Source organism: Colobus angolensis, unplaced genomic scaffold (genome assembly GCF_000951035.1).
Source record: "Colobus angolensis palliatus isolate OR3802 unplaced genomic scaffold, Cang.pa_1.0 Scaffold515, whole genome shotgun sequence".
NCBI lineage: Eukaryota > Metazoa > Chordata > Mammalia > Primates > Cercopithecidae > Colobus > Colobus angolensis.
The window spans coordinates 14,829-38,167 of record NW_012118655.1 but is presented as its reverse complement, the minus strand read 5'-3'; the positions used below and the strand labels follow the sequence as shown (position 1 = coordinate 38,167).

The following is a 23,339-nucleotide window of genomic DNA, read 5'->3' as shown; positions in this document are numbered from 1 at the left end:
AAGCCAGATAGAAAAGGTCATATGAGACATTGGGTAGAATACTCAAAAAGGCCTTACCTCAGAGGAGATGATTAGCCCTAGCACTAACACTTTTCTGGAACTACTGAACAAATCAGATCAAGACCTGAAAGGATCAAATTGTTTCCAAGTAACTTAACTGCATCCCAGAACAAAGCTCAAGAATATTTATAGAAATACAAAAATATCCAACACCCAACAAGGTACAATTTCTGACCCTCCAATCAAAGATTGCCAGGCATGCAAAAAGGGGTGAAAACACTTCCTATAATAGGAAAAATAATCAATCAATCAAAACTGACACTAAAATGACACAGCTATTAGGTTAGCAATGATATTAAAACAGCTGTTATAATTGCATTCTATGTGTTCACAAAATTAAGTAGAGACGTGGAAGATAGAAAAAAAGTCCAAAATCCAAAATTCTAGAGATGGAAACTACAATCTCTGAGATAAAAATACCAGAGATGGGATTAGCAACAGATAACACATTGTAGAATGAAAGATTATGAACTTGAAGAATAGCAATAGAAATTACCCTAAGGAAGCACACAGACAAAAAAGAATACACAATAATGAAAAGAGCATCGGTGAGTTGTAGGACAGTTTAATACACATGTAGGTCTCATACATATTTTCCTGAATAAAAAAGAGGAGAAGTGGGGTGGGGGGCGGGGTGGGGGGAGTGAAGAATAGTGTATGAAAATTGTCCAATTTTGATGAAAGCCTTAAGCTCACATATTCAAGTTTAAGGAACCCTAGAATAAGAAATATAAATACACCAAGGACTATAGTAACCAAACATCTCAAATCCAGTGATAAAATGAAAATGTTAAAAGTAGGCAAAGATAAGAAGACACGTTAAGTACAAAGGACAAGGATAAGGGCAAGAACTGGTTTCTTGTTGGAAACAATGCAAGCAAGATGACAGTGAAACATCTTTAATGAAAGAAAGCAGCTGTCAATCTGGATTGCTATATTTTAGAATATTATATCTTTGAAAACGAAGAAATAAAAATACTTTCAGAAATACAAATTCTGATTTCAGGTAAAAGGAAAAAATGATACCACATAGAAATATAAATCAACCCTCAAAAATGAAGAGCATCAAATATGGCAGCCACATAAGTAAATATATGTTTTTTATTATTTTATTTAAAACTGTTTAAAAGATAATTGACTATTTAAACAAAAATAATATTAATAAGTTGAGGCTTTTACAACACGTATATAAGTAAAACAACAACAATAACATAAGGGCAAGAGGGAAGAAATGGAAGCATATTATTTCAGATTTTTATACCATACTTGAAGTGGTATAATATCACCTTAAGGTAGACTGATAAATTTCAGATATATGCAATAAACCTTTAAGCAAATTAACAAAAGAAAGAGTTATAATGAATAAACTGACAGCAATATAAATTGAAATAAAATAACACTCAATCCAAAAGATGGAATATAAATAGGAAATAGGAACAAATAACAGAGACACAAATGGAAACAAATAGCAAGATGATAGACGTAATTCAAACTACATAAATAATCTCATTAAATATAAACATTCTAACATCCCAGTTAAAAATCAGAGATTGTCAGAATGGCAGGGGGCAGGGGGAGAAAAATTCAACAGTATGCCGTCTTTGAGACACGCACATTAAATCTAAAGACAGAAACAGATTAAAAGTACAATGTTGGAATAAACATAGATACATATACCATGTTAACCCTACTAAAAAGAAATCTGTAGTGGCTAACTTAATATCAGACAAAAGTAGATTTCAAAGCAAAATATTACCAAGAATAAAGAAGATTGTTTCATCAAGAGGACATACCAGTTCTAAGCCTCTATGCATGTAGTAATAGACCTTCAAAATACATGAAGCAAAAACTGATAGAACTGTAAGAAAAAAAGGCAAGTCTACAATTTTGATCAGATATCTCAGTACTCTTCTCTCAATAATTGGTAGAATAGGTAGAGAGAAAATCATCAGGACATAGAAATTTGAAGCACACTAACAATCAAAATAGCCTATGGACAATTTTAGAACACTCTTCCTCTTGGCAGTATACACGCTCTTTTCATGTTTACACAGAACAATTATTATGATTGATAGACCCAATTCTGGGCCATAAAACAAGTTTCAAATTCAGTAAGTTTAAAAGGATGTATGTCATACAAGGTATGCTGTCTATCCACAGTGGAATTAAATTAGAAATGTATAAATGTCTGGAAAATTCCTAAACATTTGCAAACTAAATAACACCCTTCTAAATAACCCTTAGATATGAGAATAAATCAAAAGAGAAATTAAAATATTTGAAATAAATGAAAATGGTAACAACATATCAGAATTTGTGAGGTGCCATAAAACAATATTTAGGATGAAATTCAAAGCAATAAGTACCCATATTAGAAGAAAGAGAAAGTCTCCATTTATAACCTTGCCTTCCATCTTAAGAAAAATAGAAAAAGGAGAGCAAATTAAACTCAAAGCAAGCATAAGAAAAAACATAAGAAAGATCAAAACAGAAAACAATTAAATGTAAAACAAAATAAATAGTGAAACTCAATGAAATAAAAATCTAGTTCTGAGACGATCAATACAATTTCTAAAGCTCTAGTCAAAAAGATCTGGAGGCCGGGCGCGGTGGCTCAAGCCTGTAATCCCAGCACTTTGGGAGGCCGAGACGGGCGGATCACGAGGTCAGGAGATCGAGACCATCCTGGCTAACACGGTGAAACCCCGTCTCTGCTTAAAATACAAAAAACTAGCCGGGCGAGGTGGCGGCACCTGTAGTCCCAGCTACTCAGGAGGCTGAGGCAGGAGAATGGCGTAAACCTGGGAGGCGGAGCTTGCAGTGAGCTGAGATCCGGCCACTGCACTCCAGCCTGGGCGACAGAGCGAGACTCCGTCTCAAAAAAAAAAAAAAGATCTGGAAAAAAAGTGAGAAAATATAAATTACCATGATTAAGGATGAAAGAGATGAGATCCTCTCAGATTCAAAATATTAGAAGGATAATAGTTTGGACTTTGCCAGGTTACATGATTGCATGTTAAGGGATCTTCCACATCTTGATACGAAGGAGAAATAGAAAGATGACAATTTCATAAGTGGGTGGTGTAATAGCAGCTCAGTGGGGGAGATCTCACACACGAAGGGTGACTTTTAAAATCCCTCAGAACAGTAACTACTTAAGGGGTGTCGTATCTCTGTGAGATTTAATTGCATGCTCAGTTTGTAAAATACATCTTAAAATTTTGTAATACAGTATCATTTCTTCTATTAGGTATAATAGGAGTTAAATAATTAACTGCTTTAATAATACTACAAGAAAAAAATACAAACCTAAAGTATCAGCTATTTCAAATCTAAAGTATCAGCTATTTATATCACTTTATATTCCAGTCATGGTCAGTTTTCATTTGTACATGTCAACATGGATTAATTTAGAGTGTATTCTTTATGTGCTACTTTTTAACTAAATGGCTTCATATATTTATTTCCATACACAGATATAGTCCATGCAACTAATATTTCTGGAGTACATATGGTAATTTAATCATATGGATTACAATCAATCCCCAATTGTAGAGCATTTAGGTAACTTCCAGTGTTTCACAGTTGTGAATAGTAACACTATAACTTTGTGTAGACTGATTTCTTCCTTTTGGATTATTTCCCTTGAATAGAATTCCTGGCCCTCCTCCTACCCACCCCTCAAAAAACTGAAACAGTTTATCAGCACTTGTTGAACATTTCCAGATGAACTTCACAGAAACTTTGAACAATTCTAAGTGACACAGGGCCACATATACATATAATTTTTTCACAGGCCTACCTAGTTTTCTTATTTTTATTGAAGTAAATTACCATATAGTCAACTGAACATATTTAAAAGGTACAATTTGGTGTCTGTGTGTGTGTGTGTGTGTGTGTATATATATATATATCTATCTCTACCAGTGCAATTTGGTAGATATATTTTATGTCACATGAAGCCATGTGACATAGAAAGAACACACCCATCACAACAAAAGGTTCTTCATACCCTTTGTAGTTCTACCTTCTTGTCCCTCTTGTGTCCTCAGGAAACCACTGGTGTACTTTGTGTCACCAGAGATTGGTTTGAATTTCATAGAATTTTATATAAACATAATCATAAAGCATGTACTCTTTCTAGTTTTTGGCTTCTACAAATAAAGCTACTACAAACATTTGTATACAAGTCTTTGTGTCAAGGGATCACTGGGGTGTCACTTCACCAGCTGGAAACCTCTGTGGCCAGCAGTGCCGTCTGCCTGAGCATTGCTCATGCCCACTGGGCTCAATCTGCCCACTGGGCCTGGCAGGCTGCACTTGGCTCTTGCTACCGGCCTGGATCCCACACCTACCAAGGGTGAGCCAGGCACAGAACGACGAGGGGTGAGTGTGTGAGTGAGTGCAGGGTGCAGCCACTGCGCACAGCCGGGCACACCGTTTGCTGTGGCAGGGCAAGCAGCTCCACTGCGCACAGCCGGGCACACCGTTTGCTGTGGCAGGGCAAGCAGCTCCAGATGACAGCACAAGTGCCAGCTCCATGTGAGGCTGTGGTTGGACCAGATGTACCCCAAGTGGCTTCCACTGTTGGCACCCACATCTGGATGAGAGGAACATGGTAGTGCCTGGAAGCTTGGAGATGCCAGGAACCACAAGCCCCAAAGAGGGTGTCATAGCCCTGGCTCAGGGCATCCCTAGTTCTGGACTCCCCAAAGGGCCCCAGCTCTTCTCTCCTTCTTTTTGCCTGCAATGTGATAAGCAGGGGGGCATGTTTCAGACCTGTTTGTGTTACAGCTCTTTCAGTCCCCACATTCGGCAAGTCCTGATTTCTTGCCCCGTGTCCAGAAACAATGAGGTATGCAGACAGCTGGAGGATAAGCAAGGCAGAGAGGAGCTTCAGTGAGTGACAGAGCAGCTCTTGGGAGACCCAAAGTGGGCAGCTCCTTCCCACAGCTGGTAGTGTTGATGTCTGCCCAAGGCTGGATGAGTCCAGAGTTTTTACAGCCTCAGAAGGAAGTGCGTGCTGATTGGTCCATGGGCGACCATGAGCGGGTTCAGAAAAAGCACCATAAATTGTCACTCTGGGCCACTGACTCCATCCGGAATTGACAGCCCAGCACCCAGGCTTCAGGCCATCCCCGGCTTGAAGTATTGTTTCACCCGAGACCTGTCCCTTTACACCGAGGAGCCTGTCTACCTCCTGCCACGATCCACATGCCATCCATGGTGCCCAGTCTTAGTGCCAAGGGGTGCCTGCAGGCCTGCACCAAGCCACCCTCAGCCCCCACGTGCCCTCCTCCCATCCTCATCAGCACCCAAAGACTGGAGGGGGCCGAGGAGGCAGGGGGTTGGTGTGTCAATGCCGCCCTAAGCTTGCACAGGTCAGGCTGGGTTGCAACAGCACCTTAGCTCAGCCACAACTTTGCTCTACCCCAGAGCAGGTGCCTAGAGCGGGAAGAAGCCAAGGAGTGGGAGCAGGTACTTCCAAGCCTGCAGGGACAGGGGTGCTTCCCAGGCCCCTGAGAGCACAGGGAAGCCTGGGTCCAGAGCCATGGCTGAGTGGCTGCAGCTGTGCCCAGGAGCACTGGGCTTCTGCCCCACCAACTTGATAGAGGATGGGGTTCATGCCTGTTCCTGGACCTGCCAGCTCTGCGGAGTGCGCAGCCCTAGCTGCGCCTCTTCCACTGCAGCCACTCCAGTCAGGCTGCTGCTACTATCATTTGTATGAACACATGCTTTTATTTTTCTTGGAAAAATAACCAGAAGCGCAATGGCTAGATTATATGATAGGCATATGTTTCACTTTTTAAGAAACTATCAAACCATTTTCCAAAGTGGTTTTCATTTCAACTTCCCAACAAAGGTATGAGAGTTCCGGTTCTTCCACATCCTCAAAAACACTTGGTATGGTCAGTATTTTTTAATTTAGCCATTCTATCAGACACATAGTCGTACCCCATTGTGGTTTAATTTGCATTTCCCTAATCACTAACAATGAGCATCTTTTCATGTTCTTATTTGCCAGTAATATGTTTTCTTTGGCAAGGTATCTGTTCATATAATTCTCCCATTTTTAAAGTTAAGGTGCAAAGGCAGTTCATTGGAGAAAAAGTAGTATTTTCAACAAATGGTACTAAAACAATTGGTTGTCCGCATGCAAAAAAAAAAAAAAATTGATTCATACTTGGAACCCTACTTTAAAAATTAATTCAAAATGTGTCATAGACTTGAAATTCAAACCTAAAACTACACATCTTCTAGAAGGAAATATAAGAGAAAATCACTGTGACCTTAGATTAGGCAAAACTTTTTTAGATATGACATCAAAAGCCAAAGAAAAATGGAAAAATTAGACTTCATCAAAATTAAAAATTTCTGTTTTTCAAAACACAGTTAAGACAAATTATACCAGATGTGTAAAGAAGAGCTATTACCATTCCTACTTAAACTACTCCAAAAAATTGAGGAAGAGGGACTCCTCCCCAGCTCATTCTATGAGGCCAGCATCATCCTCATACCAAAATCTCACAGAGACACAACAGAAAAAGAAAACTTCAGGCCAATATCCCTGATGAACATCGAGGCAAAAATCCTCAGTAAAACACTGGCAAACTGAATCTGGTAGGACATCAAAAAGCTAATCCACCACAATCAAGCAGGCTTTATCCCTGGGATACAAGGTTGAGTCAACATATGCAAATCAATAAATGTGATCTACATAAACAGAACTAAAAACAAAAACTACACGATTGTCTTAATAGATGTAGAAAAAGCTTTCAATACAACTAAACACTTCATCATGTTAAAAACCCTCTACAAACGAGGCATTGAAGAAACATATTCAAAATAATAACAGCCATCAATGACAAACCCACAGCTAGCATCACACTGAATAGGCAAAAGCTGGAAGCATTCCCCTTGAAAACTAGAACAAGACAAGGATACCCACTCTCACCACTCCTTTTCAATGTAGTACTGGAAATCCTGGCCAGAGCAATCAGATAAGAGAAAGAAATAAAAGGCACCCAAACAGGAAGAGAAGAGGTTAAACTATCCCTGTTTGCAGATGATGTAATTCTATACCTGGAACACCCCATAGTCTCTTCCCAAAAGCTTCTTGGTCTGCTAAACAAGTTCAATAAAGTTTCAGGACACAAAATCAATGTACAAAACTTACTAGCATTCCTATACACCAACAATATCCAAACTGACAGCCAAATCAAGAATGCAATCCCATTCATGATTGCAGCAGCAAAAAGAATAAAATACCGGCCGGGCGCGGTGGCTCAAGCCTGTAATCCCAGCACTTTGGGAGGCCAAGACAGGTGGATCACGAGGTCAGGAGATCGAGACCATCCTGAGCTACACGGTGAAACCCCGTCTCTACTAAAAAATACAAAAACTAGCTGGGCGAGATGGCAGGCGCCTGTAGTCCCAGCTACTCGGGAGGCTGAGGCAGGAGAATGGCGTAAACCCAGGAGGCGGAGCTTGCAGTGAGCTGAGATCGCGCCACTGCACTCCAGCCTGGGCGACAGAGCTAGACTCCGTCTCCAAAAAAAAAAAAAAAAAAAGAATAAAATACCTAGGAATAAAACTAACAGCCAAATCAAGAATGCAATCCCATTCATGATTGCAGCAGCAAAAAGAATAAAATACCTAGGAATACAACTAACCAGGGAGGTGAAAGAGCTCTATAATGAGAATAACAAAACACTGCTGAAAGAAATCAGAGATGACACAAACAGAAAAGCATTCCATGCTCATGGATAGAAGGAATCAATATTGTTAAAATGGCTATAATGCCAAAGCAATTTACAGATTAAATACTATTCCTATCAAACTACTGATGGCATTCTTCACAGAATTAGAAAAAAACTACTTTAAAATTCATATGAAATCAAAAAAGAGCTGGGATAGCCAGGCAATCCTAAGAAAAAAGAACAAAGCTGGAGGCATCACATTACCTGACTTCAAACTACACTACAAGGCTACAGTAATCAAAACAGCATGACACTGGTACAAAAAGAGACATATAGACCAACGGAACAAGATAGAGAGCCCATAAACAATGCTGCACACCTACAACCATCTGATATTTAACAAAGTCGACAAAAATAAGTAACAGGGAAAGGACTCCCTATTCAAAATGGTGCTGGGATAACTGGCCAGCCATATGCAGAAAATTGGAACTGGACCTCTACCTTATACCATATACAAAAATCATCGCAAGATGAATTAAAGACTTAAGCGCAAAACCTAAAACTATAAACACCCTAGAAGAAAACCTAGAAAATGCCATTCTGGACATAGGACCTGGCAAAGACTTCATGGCAAAGACAGCAAAAGCAATTGCAACGAAACCAAAAATTGACAAACAGGACCTAATTAAACTAAAGAGCTTCTGCATAGGAAAAAAAACTATCAAGAGAGTAAACATGCAACTTACAGAATGGGAAAAAATATCTGCAAACTGTGCATTTGACAAAGGTCTAATATCCAGCATCTATAAGGAACTTAAACTAATTTACAAGCAAAAACCAAACAATCCAATTAAAAGTGGGCAAAGGACATCAACAGATACTTTTTAAAAGAAGACATATGTGGCCAACAAGGATATGAAAAACTGCTCTGCATTACTAATCATTAGAGAAATGCAAATCAAAACCACCATAAAATATCATCTCACATCAATCAGAATAGCTACTATTAAAAAGTCAAAAATAATAAATGCTGGCAAGGTTGTGGAGAAAAGGGAATACCTATACACTGCTAGGGGGAATTTCTCAAATAATTTAAAACAGACTCACCATTCAACTCAGCAATCCCATTATTGGATATATCCCCAAAGGAATATATATTGTTCTACCATAAAGACACATGCATGTGTATGCTCATTGCAGCAGTATTCACAACAGCAAAGACATGAAATCAACCTAAATATCATCAATGGTGGACTGGATAAATATTCCATATATACCATGGAATATTATGCAGCCATAAAAATAATGAGATCATGTCCTTTGCAGGCCATTATCCTCAGCAAACTAACACAGAAACAGAAAACCAACTGCATATCCTCACTTATAAATGGGAGCTAAACACCAAGTACATATGGATACTAAGGGAGCAATAGAACTGGGGTCTACTTGAGGGTGGAGAATGGAAGGAGGGTGATGATTGAAAAAATACCTATCAGGTAGTATGCTTACTACTGGGGTGATAAAATAATCTGTACACCAAACTCCTGAGACATGTAGTTTACCTGTATAACAAAACTGCATATGTAAACTTGAACCTAAAAATATTTTTTTAAACAAAAGACAGTTACGAGAATAAAAAAAGACAAGTCACAAACTGAGAGAAAACATTTGCTAAGTTTATACCTGGCAAAATACCTCTATCCAGAATACATAAACAACTTTTAAAACTCAATAATAAGAAAACAAACAACCCAATACACTGGAACTTAGATTTGTTTATCACATAAGTAACTTTTGGCAAGTAAAGAGCATTGACTGAGAGCATGAGACACAGAGTTAAGTTTTAAAAGATAGAAGTAAGATCATGTACTGCTGATACAAGACAGTAGGCAGAGAGTCAAAAGAGAACCAGAGTCTGTACATGACAAAAAGATCTTGGGCTGTTTCATGATTAGAAAGAAAAAATATCAAAAGCAAATTACCATATTTTCTTCACAATAACTTCTAGGATCAGCCTTAACAATATGGAACAAATATTAAAAAACAAACTTGAAAGTGGCTCAGAGCCTAATTTAAGACTTGAGTAGTAGGACTGGATAATATGGCATAGTTACAGAAGATGTTTGGAATCGAAAAGTAGAGAGATATTCCAAGACTGAATATACAGAGTATAAGGCAAATTTAAGTCACAGATCACCAAATGGGCACCTTTTTCCAACAGACATCACGTCCCCACCCAGAAATCTGGGAACAGGCCATTCTTCAAGGACCAGGTCAAGTCTCCCATCCTCACTCCCACTCACTCCACCAATGCTCTGCACTGCAAGCACTTGTAAAATAGCACTAATAACAGGGATTGCCTCAAGGACAAAATGAGATAGCCAATGTAAAGAACATAATATAATGCCTGGAACACCCAGAGCTCAATAAATATTGGTTTCCTTTCTCTCCCTTCTATAACCAAATAGAAGACAAATTGCACTGTTGGCCCTAGTTCAGGGTTTTTTAAAATTTAGAGCTCCTATGTTGAGCTGAGTCTCGTTAAAGGCTCCTGGGTTGAGCACAGAAACTTCTTAAACAACTTGAGTGCAGACTTTGATGTCCCCATTGCCATACATGGCAGGGAGTCAACAGCAGAATGGGAAGTACACCAAGTTGCAGAAATAAGTTGCCAGGCTGTGGCAAAATTCAGTAAGTAGACAACTTCTGTATTCCATCTAGTAACAAAAAATATTTATGTTCCCCCTTCAGCTGGCTGAGGAGCATATGTGATATAAATATTTCTGAGTGATAGAGCATCACTGCAAGTCTTTCCACTGTCCCTCACCCATTCCTCCTCAGGCAATGAAACGTGAATTACCTGATGGGTCCATCTGGGAGCAGGACCTGCGAAAGGATGTGTATAGCTCAGCCCTTCTGCTGTCTTTTCAGAACAGGCACCACTGTGAGAGGCCTGTGGTTGCCCAGCCATGATCATAGCTAAGTATTTCTAAGGTACTGTGTTAGAAGGCCCATATAATCCAAAAATCAAAGCCACATTCCCCCAACCCAGCTTTACCAGTAATAAAACGTGATAATGTGTCTCTAGTTACCTAATTCCTGGATCTCTCAGTTAGTTCTGAACTTGAATGGAGAAGAAGGGTGCCATTTTGAGGCCCCGTCAACACCTACCCACCTATCTGCTTCCTGTCCCATGCACATTCAAACATAGACAGGCACTAGGGCCCTCTCAGATGAATGTTCAGTGGCCTGGCTGGGGCCTGTGCTAACCAGGCCTCTTTCCCCTTCAGTTTACATTTTCCCACCTGCCTGATACTCTCAGACTGACATTGCTGCCACCAAGGTTTCACAACAGAAAGAGTGAGAAGCACACAATGAAGGTTCTTTCCTGCCTTCTTCCTAGAGGGCAAGCACTAGGCATTGTACTCCTATGACTCCCATGAGACCCAGCATAGTTCTGAGCTAATAGAACTCTGATAAAGATCAGGAGACCTGGCTTCAAGCTCTAGTCTGCCCTTTCTTGCCGTGTAACTTGGCAGTTATCACTTGGCCAATCTGAATCCTTGAATTCCAATCATAATTATTTATTTTGTTTGCTCTTTTTAAGTGACATTAAATTAGATTCTAAATGGGCAAAAAGTTGGTCCTTTCTTCAATGTGGTAAAAGTGAAATGGTCACGATCTCCAAAGCTGGTTTATATTTTTGGCAAACATAACTATATATTTTTCAGATGTGCTTATGATGTCGTTCCATTTAGAATGAAAATTCCAAGACTCCTACTATTTTCCCATAAAGGATCAAATAAAAAACTTGGAACCCAAGAATTCTCAGAAAACAATATTTACTACCAAGTCCCCACTTACATGTAGCAGAAATTTTCTAAAATATGTCCTCAGCTTTGCTACAGAATTTAACCAAATTTTATTATAAAATTACCAGGGCACTGAATGTAAACCTATGCCATTCATAGTTTTCTTAAGAAGGGATTGGTAAACTATGGCCCATAGGCTAAATATGGCCCACTGCTTGTTTTTGCAAATAAAGCTTTATTGGAATACAACCACATTCATCTGTTTACATAATGTCTGTAGCTGCTTTCCTGCTATAGCAGTAGGGGTGAGTTGCTGCAATAGAGATCATGACCTGACTTTTTACAGAAAAAGTTTGCTGACTCTTGTTCTAAAAAAATCCTTCCGTTAATCTTAATTGATTCAAACTATGCCTCAGGAACATCCTTAACACATGATTAAGTGATCACAGGAATGCTGCTTATCTTGTTTGGGCTTTTTTTTCTTAATCTGTAAGAGGAGAGATTTGTCTATTGTTTCCAATGTAGCCATTCTTCTCATTCTGATTCTCAGCAAATGAGTAGTTGCCTTAGTGAGGTCTGATTACTTCTGAATAGTTGAGACATCTGCACCTCTCATGAAATAAGAGAAGCATTGGCAGGGGCTCATGAGGAGACTCAAGTTCCAACTCCTTGATTTGCCCCTAACTGACCCAACCTTTTGTGCTTTGCTTCTGTAAAATGAAAAGGCTGGGCAGGTGAGAACTACGTTTCCTTAGAACAGATAATTGTGGTCCAGTGTGTGAAATGCCTCATGCAAAGCCACACTGGCTACTATGAAAGCCCAAGGAACAGTATCACAAACTGGATTTAGAGAGAAGAAAAGACGCAGACAAGGCTTCTGGGAGGAAATGATGCCTGACCTGAATCTTGAAGGATGAGGAGAAATTCTGCTGGAGAATCAACTGACTAATAAAGCAAATAGGCATCTTATTGAAGCCATCATTTTATTTGGCTAATTTAAAAAATGTTTCAGCATCTAAACCTCAGGGAATATCTCTCTGAATTCAAGCAGATTCTAATGTGTGCATTATACTCTGCTTCTAGATGTATATCATGGAAGTTACACTGCCCAAAACTTTTTCACAATGTAGTCACTTTTTCTCTGGGAAAAAAAAAAATGTTTATTTGTCTTGTTCATTCAGGTATCAAGGTCCCATCAAAGTCTTGAAAAAGGCATCAGCCACCACATGCAGAAGTTGTGTGACTGACCACTGTATGGAACACCAAGACTTCTTGGCAAAGTGAAGATCAATCAGAGAGTTTAGACAAGGGGTCATTCCACAGCTGTAATCACAGTCAACAAGAGGTGAGATAACTCTTGACTTCAAATGACTTTGGCAGTGGGATTAGGCAACAGTGCTTAGGCAGCAGTCATTTTCATGTGGCTAAAGAATCCAAACAGCCACAACAATAGATTCGGAAGGGAGGAAAGTTATCTGAATTGACCTAACTATGCAATCTCAGCAATTATGATTCCCAAGTAATTGCTAGCTCTCCTACAATTCTATCTGTACTGTTGTTGTAAGTAGAGTTCATTCATGCATTCAACAAATTCTAGTGAGTACCAACTATGTACCAGCTCTTTGTACACAATGGGGATACAGCCATAAAAAAGTGAGACAAAAACCCTTGACCCTGTGGAATCTACATTCTTGAGTGCCATCCTTGTATTGAGAAAAGTGCAATGAGTTTTAACTTCTATTTGATGGGACATGCTGCTTTGAACAGTCCCCAATGGACATTTTGCAAAAGAGTCTGAGCCAAACCTGAGCCATCCTTCCTCCTTTTCTCTCCGTCTTTTTCTCTGTCTTAGCAATACACAAGACAAGATAAAACCAAGATAGCCTGAAGTTTGTTCCTTAATGCACCCTCAGTATCAAGCCAAATGACGCCTTAAGCCTCAAAACAGACATGTATGATTACATCAAGACCCTAAAGAATGCTCATAACCTTTGAACCACTTCTGGGAATCCTGACTAAGAAAATAGACCTAACCTTTGAAAAGAATTTAGATGCAAAAAATGTACATCACAGCTTCAATGAACCTAGCCTCACCCCAGACAAATTAACTGTCCAACTAAAAATGAATATATAGGTAAATTATTATTTTTACAGTAGATTAAATAAGCAGATATTAAGAAATCTATGATAATGTGGGAAAATACTTACGATAAAATGTTAGGTAATTAAACAGAACAAAAAAACCATATATTCAACATAACAAGCATGTGTGAAAATCTAAGGAAAAAGATTTGATAGAAATTCTCTAAAACATTAATATTTAATATACTTAGATGTAATTATGAGTATTTTCTACTTTTGGTATTTTTCCATTTTTCATTAGAAAAAATGTTTTTATAATTTAAAAAATTTTTAAAGAATAATCTTAAGCATAAATACAGTTTTTAAAAAGCAAGAATGAGGTCGCATTTATCCAACAAGTATAAAACAGTTTATTAACACACCTGAAGCGCCTGAGATCTGGATTCGTCCTGCCTGGGTTTGAACTCTGATTCCTCGTTATTGTGTGACCTTGGGCAAGTAAGTTATTTAACCTTTTCTTGCTCCAGTTGCCCACCTGCAAAATGGGTGTGCCTACCTAAATGAGTTGGTATGAGGATGAGTAAATTATTTACTCAGAGTGTTTGGCACAGAGTGTAACATCCTGTAAGCACTCAAATAATAATAGATCAAACACTCCAGTGGCCTCAAAGAAAGAATTCAAACAAGAGGAAAGACAAACATCAGGTCCTGATGCCTCAGGGACAAGTAACTCAGAGTTGTACTTCCAGTGGGCAGTTTTCCCTCAGGCAGAATGAATCTCCAAGTCCTTTACTAATATTGTAAAATTTCCTCTGAAGAAGGACAGTATGTAGATATTTGTTTTATGCATAATTATTCCTTTGGGTGTTTTTTTTAATGCACTGGTCATAATTTATTGTGTAAAGTGCCTTTTGATTTCAAAAACAAGCCTAAACGTTATGTTAATCGGATTCTCACAAAACACTAATCATTAAGATGAAATGACCTCATAAAATATTGCTTATGTTGCCAACATATGGTAATTAATTTGAAGATAAAAATAATTGTTGATAAAAATCACATTTCTCTGTCAAATGTCTGTTCAAAAATCAGTGAAATAAAGAACTAATATCTTATCTCCTGTATCCAACATCCTTCTTCCTGTGCAAATTAAACCATCTAAATCTGAGTAAAATAAAATCTGTGTAAAATAAAGAATCTTGTTCACAATAGACTTTGAGTAAATATTTGTTGAAAGGATACAGTTCAGTTCTTATTACTTGACAACATTTGCCTTTTTAAAAGAGTGAGAATTCGGTTAAGATTGCATAAATATTAAATCTTGACCAATAAAGAAGATTCAGAGGATAAGAGGCAATTAAGAAAGACAGTTTGAAATTTGTCTCTGACACCTCTCGAAATGAGGCATCACTTTCTTTTTATGAGAGAGATTATGCCAGAGGCATTTTTATCCTAATTTCTAATCCAAACTTCCTAGATCTTTTGACCCTAGGAATCTTCTACTCAAAATAAGGCAGTGCTTCTTCGAGATTTTGATTTTGTTTGATAACCTTTCTCTGTTTATGGGCTCTGTTCTCTTCTTGCATGGAACATCCGACTACTCAAAATGGCTAAAAGGTCTTAAACTTCAGAGATTCACAGGCTCAGATTTGAATCTTAGCGGGCACCAGCTGTATTGTCTTTTTTCAGTTCCATAACCTTACTCAGCCTCAGTTTCTTTATAACGTGGACATAATAAATATCTCTCAGAAGGTTACAATAGAGTTAAGTGAGACCATAGATACTAAACGATTGGGCATGGTAGGCAATTTAACAATGTGTTCGTTCTTCCCTTTCCCTGTGAGACTTTACTGAGGCTGGACGGTCTTTCTCTGAACCCTGACATCCCTTGGTCTCTTTCCTGTCTTTCCTTCCCAGAGCACAAGGCAAAGTTCTCGTGAACCCAGATTTCTTAAATCTAGAAGAACATTTGAGCTCTAAGTTACCCACTCACAATTAAAGTCCCAGGGAAATTAGAAAGGCAGATGAATTGGTGGTGTGCTTGGTTGCTTTTGGGAGGGGTCTAAGAAGCCGGGACCCTCCCTTAAGTCAGTGGGATCTCACGATATTCTCTTCCCCATCTGTGAAGTCTGGATTTGGGCTCTACCCACCTTCCTCCTTAGACCTGCAAAGACTAAATCTATGAGAACCTCTGAGCTGAGTTTCCCTCGGGAGATGCCAAACGCGTAAGACTCTCCCAAGATCCCAGAACCGACCTGTCCCCACCCTGCAAGGAAAAGGCGAAGGAAGAAAGAGAAGCGGGACGGGGCGCGAGATGCCACAGGTAACCGCCTACTGCACGCAGTTGATTAAGGAACAGCCCCGTCCAATAGATCTGCCCAACCTGAGCTTTCCAGCTCGCCTCCCGCCCGCAGGACCTCTTTCTCTCGAGCAGCCAGAAGATCTGGAGAGGCTGAGAGCGGATGAGGTCCGGGGAGTGAAGGTGGCATCTGTCCCGCGGCCGCTTGTCAACTCTCTAGTGTCCAGGCCCCGGCCCCTGCCCCGGCCCCCGCCAGATGAACCCCGCAGGCTGGCCTCGCGTTTCTCACAGCGCTGCGCGCTGCCTCTTTGGCGTTCCTCGGTGCGCGCCCCACGCTGCGCTCCTGGACGCCGGGAGCAGGGCAGTGCGCTGCACTGGGCGCCCGTAGGGGGAAAACGCTACCTGTGGAAGTAATGTACGCAGAAGAGGCCCAGAAGCACCGTCCCAGGTGGCCCGAAGAGGGAGAGGGGTTGCCGAGCGAGGATCCCCGCGGGCACCGCGAAGGAGGGCAGCTCCTGCAGGAACCAGGCTGCGCGGGCTGGCAGGCGGGTAGCCGCGGGCTTCAGGCTCTCCGTGTGCTTCCCGTAGCCGGAGGGCTTCGCGACGTACAAGACCAGTGCCCCAAGAGCGACCAAAGTGGCGCTGCCTGCCAGCACTGGGCTCTGCTGGCACTGAACCTGCATCGCGCCGTGTTCCTCGCCGGTGGCCGCTGCCCTAGCAGAAGAGAGCGCGGCCCCCGCAACCCCTTTATGGAGCGCCAGACGCCACCCCATGTCCGCCCCCTCGGCCTTGGCTCCCGCCCCTCCATCCTGCCTCCCACCTCGGCGCGGCCAGCCCTGGCGCGGCTTCGCAGCGATACCCCTTTCTCAGGGATGCAGCCGCGGGGGACGGGAGAAGAACGAAGGCCTTCTTAGTTCCACAAGGTGTCCGCGTCCTCGCGCCCGCCCTCTCCACCACTTCACATTCACCTCCCCCTTAGGCTGTCCTTCAATGACTTGTTCCTCAATCATTAGCCTCTGATGCGGCAACTTCTGGAACTAAGACACTGGAAGAAAACCCCATGGGGACGATTCAGCTGGGGTAGTTCTTCCTCCCCAACACACACCCTCTGTGCCGTCCGTCGCCATGCAGCCTCACCCTCGAACACCCAAGCCAGGATCTTTCCAACTCCTCCGGTTCCTTATACACCTTCACTCCCTCACAGCTCCCACCCAACAGCATATCATCTTCCTTGGACCCTGAATCATCCTGGCTCTCTGAGCGTCTGCCAGCCCCTCTGCTCTGGTCTGCTCTGGGGCGCCGCGCTCCTTAGCCACCCTCAGCATCAGTGCCAGCTCTGCCCTACCGCGCGCCCCCGGCAGGTACCAGTCTCTCCCGGCCCTAATTCCTCAGCGGTTTCTCTCTGCATCCCCGCACGCGTCCCTGAGCCGCCCGCCTGGGTGACAGAGGAGCGTCCGCTGAGCTCGGGTGACCGTGCACAGATCGGGGCCAGAAGTTGAGATTCTGTCAGTCCTCCCCCGCCATCCCACTCCCGGTCCCCTAGAGTGGCCCAGACTCAGGCTAAAGTCTAGGGCTTCTTTCCTGGGATGCCCTTTCCCAGCTCCTAGAGCCAACGAGCCGTGGCCCATAAGATGGTGGCCTGGCGACTCCGCTGTTCTCTGAACTCCTGTCTAACCGTCATACACCCAGATGCCTTTCTTTTTCTCTTCCATGTCCCACCTTTATCTTATCCTCCAGCCCCCGCCTTCTCCTACCTCTTCCATTCTATGATTCAGCTTCCAGGCTTTCTTGGCTGCCTCCTCCTCTGTCTTCCATCCCTTCTTTTCTTCTCTCCCTTCTTTCTTCGACCTGGCTTTCTCCTTTAGGTCGACCTCCTCTTCCCACCTGCTGTTTACCTCATTCTTCCATCTTCATGTCCCATCTCCCTTGATTACTTTATCCCTGTTTTCTCCTCTGGTCCTTACTTGGGGCTCCACCCTAGTCCTTCCCACTTTTCACTCTTCCCTTACTTTGGAGGTCTTTTCTCTTCCTTCTCCTTCAACTCACGCCTCCCAGGAGTCCCATTCAGTGTATCTCCATCCGCTTCTGCTGCATCAGGCCGGCTGGTCCATTGATACACACACTCCCTCATCTGCTCCAGTTTGGGGTGTCTCCTGATTCTTGGCACACATGGTATACGGTGATGCTTTAGCACCACAGGGCACCCTCTGCTTGCTGACCAAGAGTCGTTTATCATATTCCCATTGGGTTATAATTAATGCCAATCATGCTTCAGTTTTTAATTGATCACCACTTAGGAATCACTCATACTGAGCAAAGCATGTTTCATGGAATAACCAGGTGTTAGCCATCACAGCTGTTTCAAGTTTGTTTTGCACTGGCTTTAGAGTGCAAGTCCAGTCGCAGCTTCCTCAGGTACAACCTGCTTGTTGAAGATGCCCAAATCTAGATCTCCAGCAAAGATATGAGCTTTAGCTCTGCCTTTTCTCTCTGCTGGAAAACTCCACTTACATATCTATCAGAGACCTCAAAACCAGCCCTACCCAAAACTAAACCCAGTTATTTTTCCCTCCACCCACTTGGACCCAAATTCTCCTTCTATATTCCTGAGTGTTACCTCTTCCCTGTCCTCAGCTGCCACAGCATCCCTAGGAAGCTGGCTCATAGACTCAGGAAACAATAGATTTCATGATACCATACAGCATTAAGAGAACAGGCAGTGTGATATTTCAAACCCAGCTCAATGGAATAATTTTTTTAAATGAAATGTTTTCTGTCTCAATTTCTTCCTCTCTTTTCTTCTAACTCTGCCCAATTTTTGTCCTCATGATCTTTTCTCCACTCTCATAATGATTAGCTTGATAAAACCAGTCATCTTCAGCTTACGCATCTGTGGGTTGGCTGTAGGTCAGAAATATGGGCTGGGCTTGACTTATCTTGACAGTTTTCACTCATCCATCTGTGTAACAACTTAGAGTCCAGCTCCAGGCTGTGTTTGGATGGAGAAACTTAGCTGAGGCTGTTATCCTGGAATGAGTGAGCTAGACCCACCATGTCTGTATAATGTTAATAACAAAAACACAAGAGTAGAAGAAACACACAAGGCCTCTTGAGGCTCAGGCCAAGAACAAGCACACCCTTACTTTCTATTTATTGTATTGGCCAAATCAAGTCATATGGTGGATTCTAGAGTCAGAGTGAGCAAGTATTTGTAAAGTTACATGGTAAAGGGCAGGGATATAGGGGGAGGTAGAAAATTGGAACCAATAATGCAACTGTTCTGTATTACATGCAAGAAGAAAGTGCCCAAATTATAAATATACAGCTCGGTTGATTTGTACAAACTGAACACCCTCTTGCAAGCTGCACCTAGGTCAAGAAACAGATTATCAGCATACCAGGATCTGTGCTCCTGCCTCCTTGCATCCTCCTTCTAGAAAAAAAAAAAATACTACACTGACTTCTAACACCATAAATTAGTTTTGTCTGCTTTTGAATTTCATGTAAATAGAATTATACAGTACTTACTCTTTGTATGTATTTTAATGGTACCTGGGATTTATTTTAATCAGTGTGGTAACATATGCAGACACAGAAATGACTATCATGAAGGAAAAGGTTTATATCGACAGATCCCTACAAACAGGAGACACAGCACACCACCCAAGATCACCAGTGTTAGGAGGTAGCCGGAGTGAGGGGTCAAGGTGGGCAAGAGCCTTTACTATGGTTTCTGCAGGAAAGAGTGGGCATGACAAGGTAACCAGGCTTAGGATTAGCTAGTTTGAATCTTTTAGCAGGCTCTGGGGTAGAGGGGCTGTCTTTAGTTTTCCATTACCTGGACCTGGTTGATTAGGGCAAAAGAATAGTGACCCAGGGTGTAGAGTCCTGATAAAGGAAGTGGTTGGGGAATGTATGAGCCCTGAATTAGTTGGTTTGCATATGAAAGATGTGTTAGGGTCATTTACAATCTCCAGGAAACAGTTAGCTGGGAGATCCCAGAAGGCCATGGTTTAGTGGTAGAAATGATCTATAGAATATTAGAATTAGGTAGAATAAAAGCTATCTCCTTAACAAAACATAAAATCAATCCCCCAAAGGATGAAGATAACTCACAAGTAACCTAACACAGTCCAACACTGTTTAAAGGAAGTCAATTAAGTGCAGACAAGTAAGAATATAGCCTATATGCAACATTCCTAAAATTACTAGGCATGTTACATCAACTTTTGACAACAACTACTACAGTTGAGCCAAACTTCAAAAGTTAAGGACATGGTCCTCCATGACATTGTCCTTACTTCAGATATCTGCTACAAGTTCAAGGTTATGTAAGCCACTTATACTTCTAAACAGCTGGCTACTGTATTTAGGAATCCCACTAACACTTCAAACTTGATAATTCACTAAAAAAAATTAAAGAACTCTGGAAAGCTCTATACTATGACTACAGTTTTATTATAGCAAAAACATACAAATCAGAACTAGCCAAAAGAGGAGATGTATAGTACTATGGGAGGCAGAGCAAGATGGTGGAATAGAAGCCTCCACTGATTGTTCCCCCAACAAGGACTCCGATCTAACAACTATCTATGCAAGCAAAGCCCCTTCACAAGAACCAAAACTCAGGTGAGCACTTGCAGTACCTGCTTTTAACTTTGTGTCACTGAAAGAGGCACTGAAAAGATTGTAGAAGGAGTCTTGAGTCACTGAAGGCACCGCTCCATCACACCCTGGCAGCTGTGGTGTGGTGCAAAGAGCATTTTCGTGCACTGGGTGAGGGAGAACACATCCATCGTGAGGCATTAAACTCAGTGTTATCCTGTTACAGCTAAAAGGAAAGCCAGAGAAAGTTCAGCTAATGCCCACACATAAAGGAAGCATTCGAACCAGTCCCAGCCAAAGGAGAATCACTAATTCCAGCAGTCAGAATTTCAGTTCCCATAAACCTCACCACTGAAGGCTGAAGTGCTCTGGGTTGTAGCTAAACTTGAAAGGCAATTTAGCCCAAAAGAACTGCAATTCTTAGACAAGTCCTAGTACTGAATTAGGGCCAGAGACAGTGGACTGGTGGGCGCAAAATATACTGAGACACCAGCTGGGGCAGCCAAGGGAGTGCTGGCATCACCCCTCCCCAACCCCAGGCTGCACAACTCACAGCTCTAAAAGAGACCCCTTCCTGCTTCTTGAGGAGAGGAGAAGAAAGGGTTGGGGAGGAGTCTGTCTTGCATCTTGGAAAGCAGCTCAGTCACAACAGAATCAGCAACCAGTCAGAATCATGAGGTCCCTGTTCCAGGCCCTAGCTTCCAGGTGACATTCCTAGAAACACCCTGGGCCAGAAAGGAAGCCACTGCTTTGAAGGGAAAGACCCAGTTGTGGCAGCATTCATCACCTGCTAGCTGAAAAGCCTTTTGGCTCTGAATAACCAGCAGTGATACCCAGATACTACATCAAGGGCCTTAGGTGAGCCTCTGAGACTAGCTGGCTTCAGGTACTGGCTCAGCCACAGGGAGGTAAAGCACCAAGCAAGCTCTTGGGGTCCTTGATTCCAAGAGTTGGCTCTTCGACAGCATTTCTAGACCTTTCCTAAGCCACAGGGAAGCCCACTGCCCCAAAGAGTGAGTCCTAGACCAGTCAGCATTCACCACAAGCTGACTTAATAGCCTTTCTACCTTGAAGAAATACCAGTGATAATCCAGCAGTATTTCTTGTGGGCCATGGAGTGAGGCTCCTCTGCCTTTGGAAAGGGGAGGAAAGAGTGGGAAAGATTGTGTTTTGTGGTTTGAGTGCCAGCTCAGTGTTTTTATTTATTCATATTATTATTATTATTAATTATTATTATGTCAATAGGTTTTTGGGGAGCAGGTGGTGTTTGGTTACATGGATAAGTTCTTCAGTGGTGATTTCTGAGATTTTGGTGCACCCATCACCCAAGCAGTGTACACTGTACCGTGTGTAGTCTTTTATCCCTTATTCCCTTACCACCCTTTCCCCCGAGACCCCCGAAGCTCAGTTTTAATGCAGTAGAATACCAGGTAGACTTCAAACATTTTTCACTCTAGACCCTGACTCCTAGACAACATCTCTGGACCCACCTGGGGCTTGGCGGAACTTGCCACCCTGAAGGGAAGGGCACAGACCTGGATGGCTTTTCCACCTGTTCATTACAGAGCTCCAAAGCCTTGAGCAAACATAGGCAGTGGCTAGGGAGTGGTTACAGCAGGCCTTGGGCAAGAGCCAGTGTTGTGCTGGCTTCAAGTCTGACTGAGTACAGTCATAGAGGGGGTGTCCTCAGGGGTGCTGGTTTCACTCCACTCCCAGCTTCAGGTGGCTCAGAACTCAGAGAGGGACTCTATCTGGGAGAAAGGAAAGAAAATCAGAGTCTCTGCCTGGTAATCCAGAGAATTCCCCTGGATCTTGTCCAGGACCATCAAAGCAGTACATCTATGAATCTGCAAGAACCACAGCATTACTGGGATTATGGTACCCTCTAAAGCAGATAGAGTATTGATCAAAATACTCCGGATCTTTTCAAATATCTGAAAATCCACCCCAAGGAGGACAGGAGCAAAAAAAAAACCAGACAGTGAAGACTACAATAAGTCCTAACACCAAAGAACATTTACAAGTATCAAGATAATCCAGGAAAACACGACTTCACCAAATGAACTAAGTAAGGCACCATGGACCAATCCTGGAGAAACAAGATATATGACCAAACAGACAGAGAATTCAAAATAGCTGCTTTGAGAAATCTCAAAGAAATTAAAGATAACACATATAAGAAATTCAGAATTCTATCAGATAAATTTAACAAAGAGATTAAAATACTTAAAAAGAATCAAACAGAAACCCCATCAAAAAAGTGGATGAAGGATACGAAAAGATACTTCTCAAAAGAAGACATTTATGCGGTCAACAAACAGATGAAAAAAAGCTCATCGGCTGGGCGCAGTGGCTCACGTCTGTAATCCCAGTACTTTGGGAAGCCAAGGTGGGTGGATCACGAGGTCAGGAGATCGAGACCATCCTGACTAACATGGTGAAATCCCATCTCTACTAAAAAACACAAAAAATTAGCCGGGTGTGGTGGCAGGTGCCTGTAGTCCCAGCTACTCGGGAGGCTGAAGCAGGAAAATGGCGTGAACCTGGGAGGCGGAGCTTGCAGTGAGCCGAGATCAAGCCACTGCACTCCAGCCTGGGTGACACCATTTAAAAAAAAAAAAAAAGCATTCCCCCTGCAAACTGGAACAGGACAAAGATGCCCACTTTTACCACTTCTATTTAACATAGTACCAGAAGTCTTAGCCAAAACAATCAAACAAGAGAAAGAAAGAAAGGGTACCCAAATTGTCAAAGAGTAAGTCAAACTGTCACTGTTTGCTG

At 41.9% G+C, this 23,339-nt stretch overlaps 1 protein-coding gene across 1 annotated transcript in view; it reads right to left on the bottom strand.

The window, feature by feature from the left end:
- Positions 1-16,799, bottom strand: part of SRD5A2 (steroid-5-alpha-reductase, alpha polypeptide 2 (3-oxo-5 alpha-steroid delta 4-dehydrogenase alpha 2)) — a 68,845-nt gene extending 52,046 nt beyond the window's left edge. The window contains exon 1 of the mRNA XM_011960552.1: positions 16,356-16,799. Coding sequence (XP_011815942.1) covers positions 16,356-16,726 — 371 coding nt within the window. The 5' untranslated portion in view covers positions 16,727-16,799. The remainder of the gene's footprint in view (positions 1-16,355) is intronic.
- Between the last annotated feature and the right edge of the window lie 6,540 nt (positions 16,800-23,339).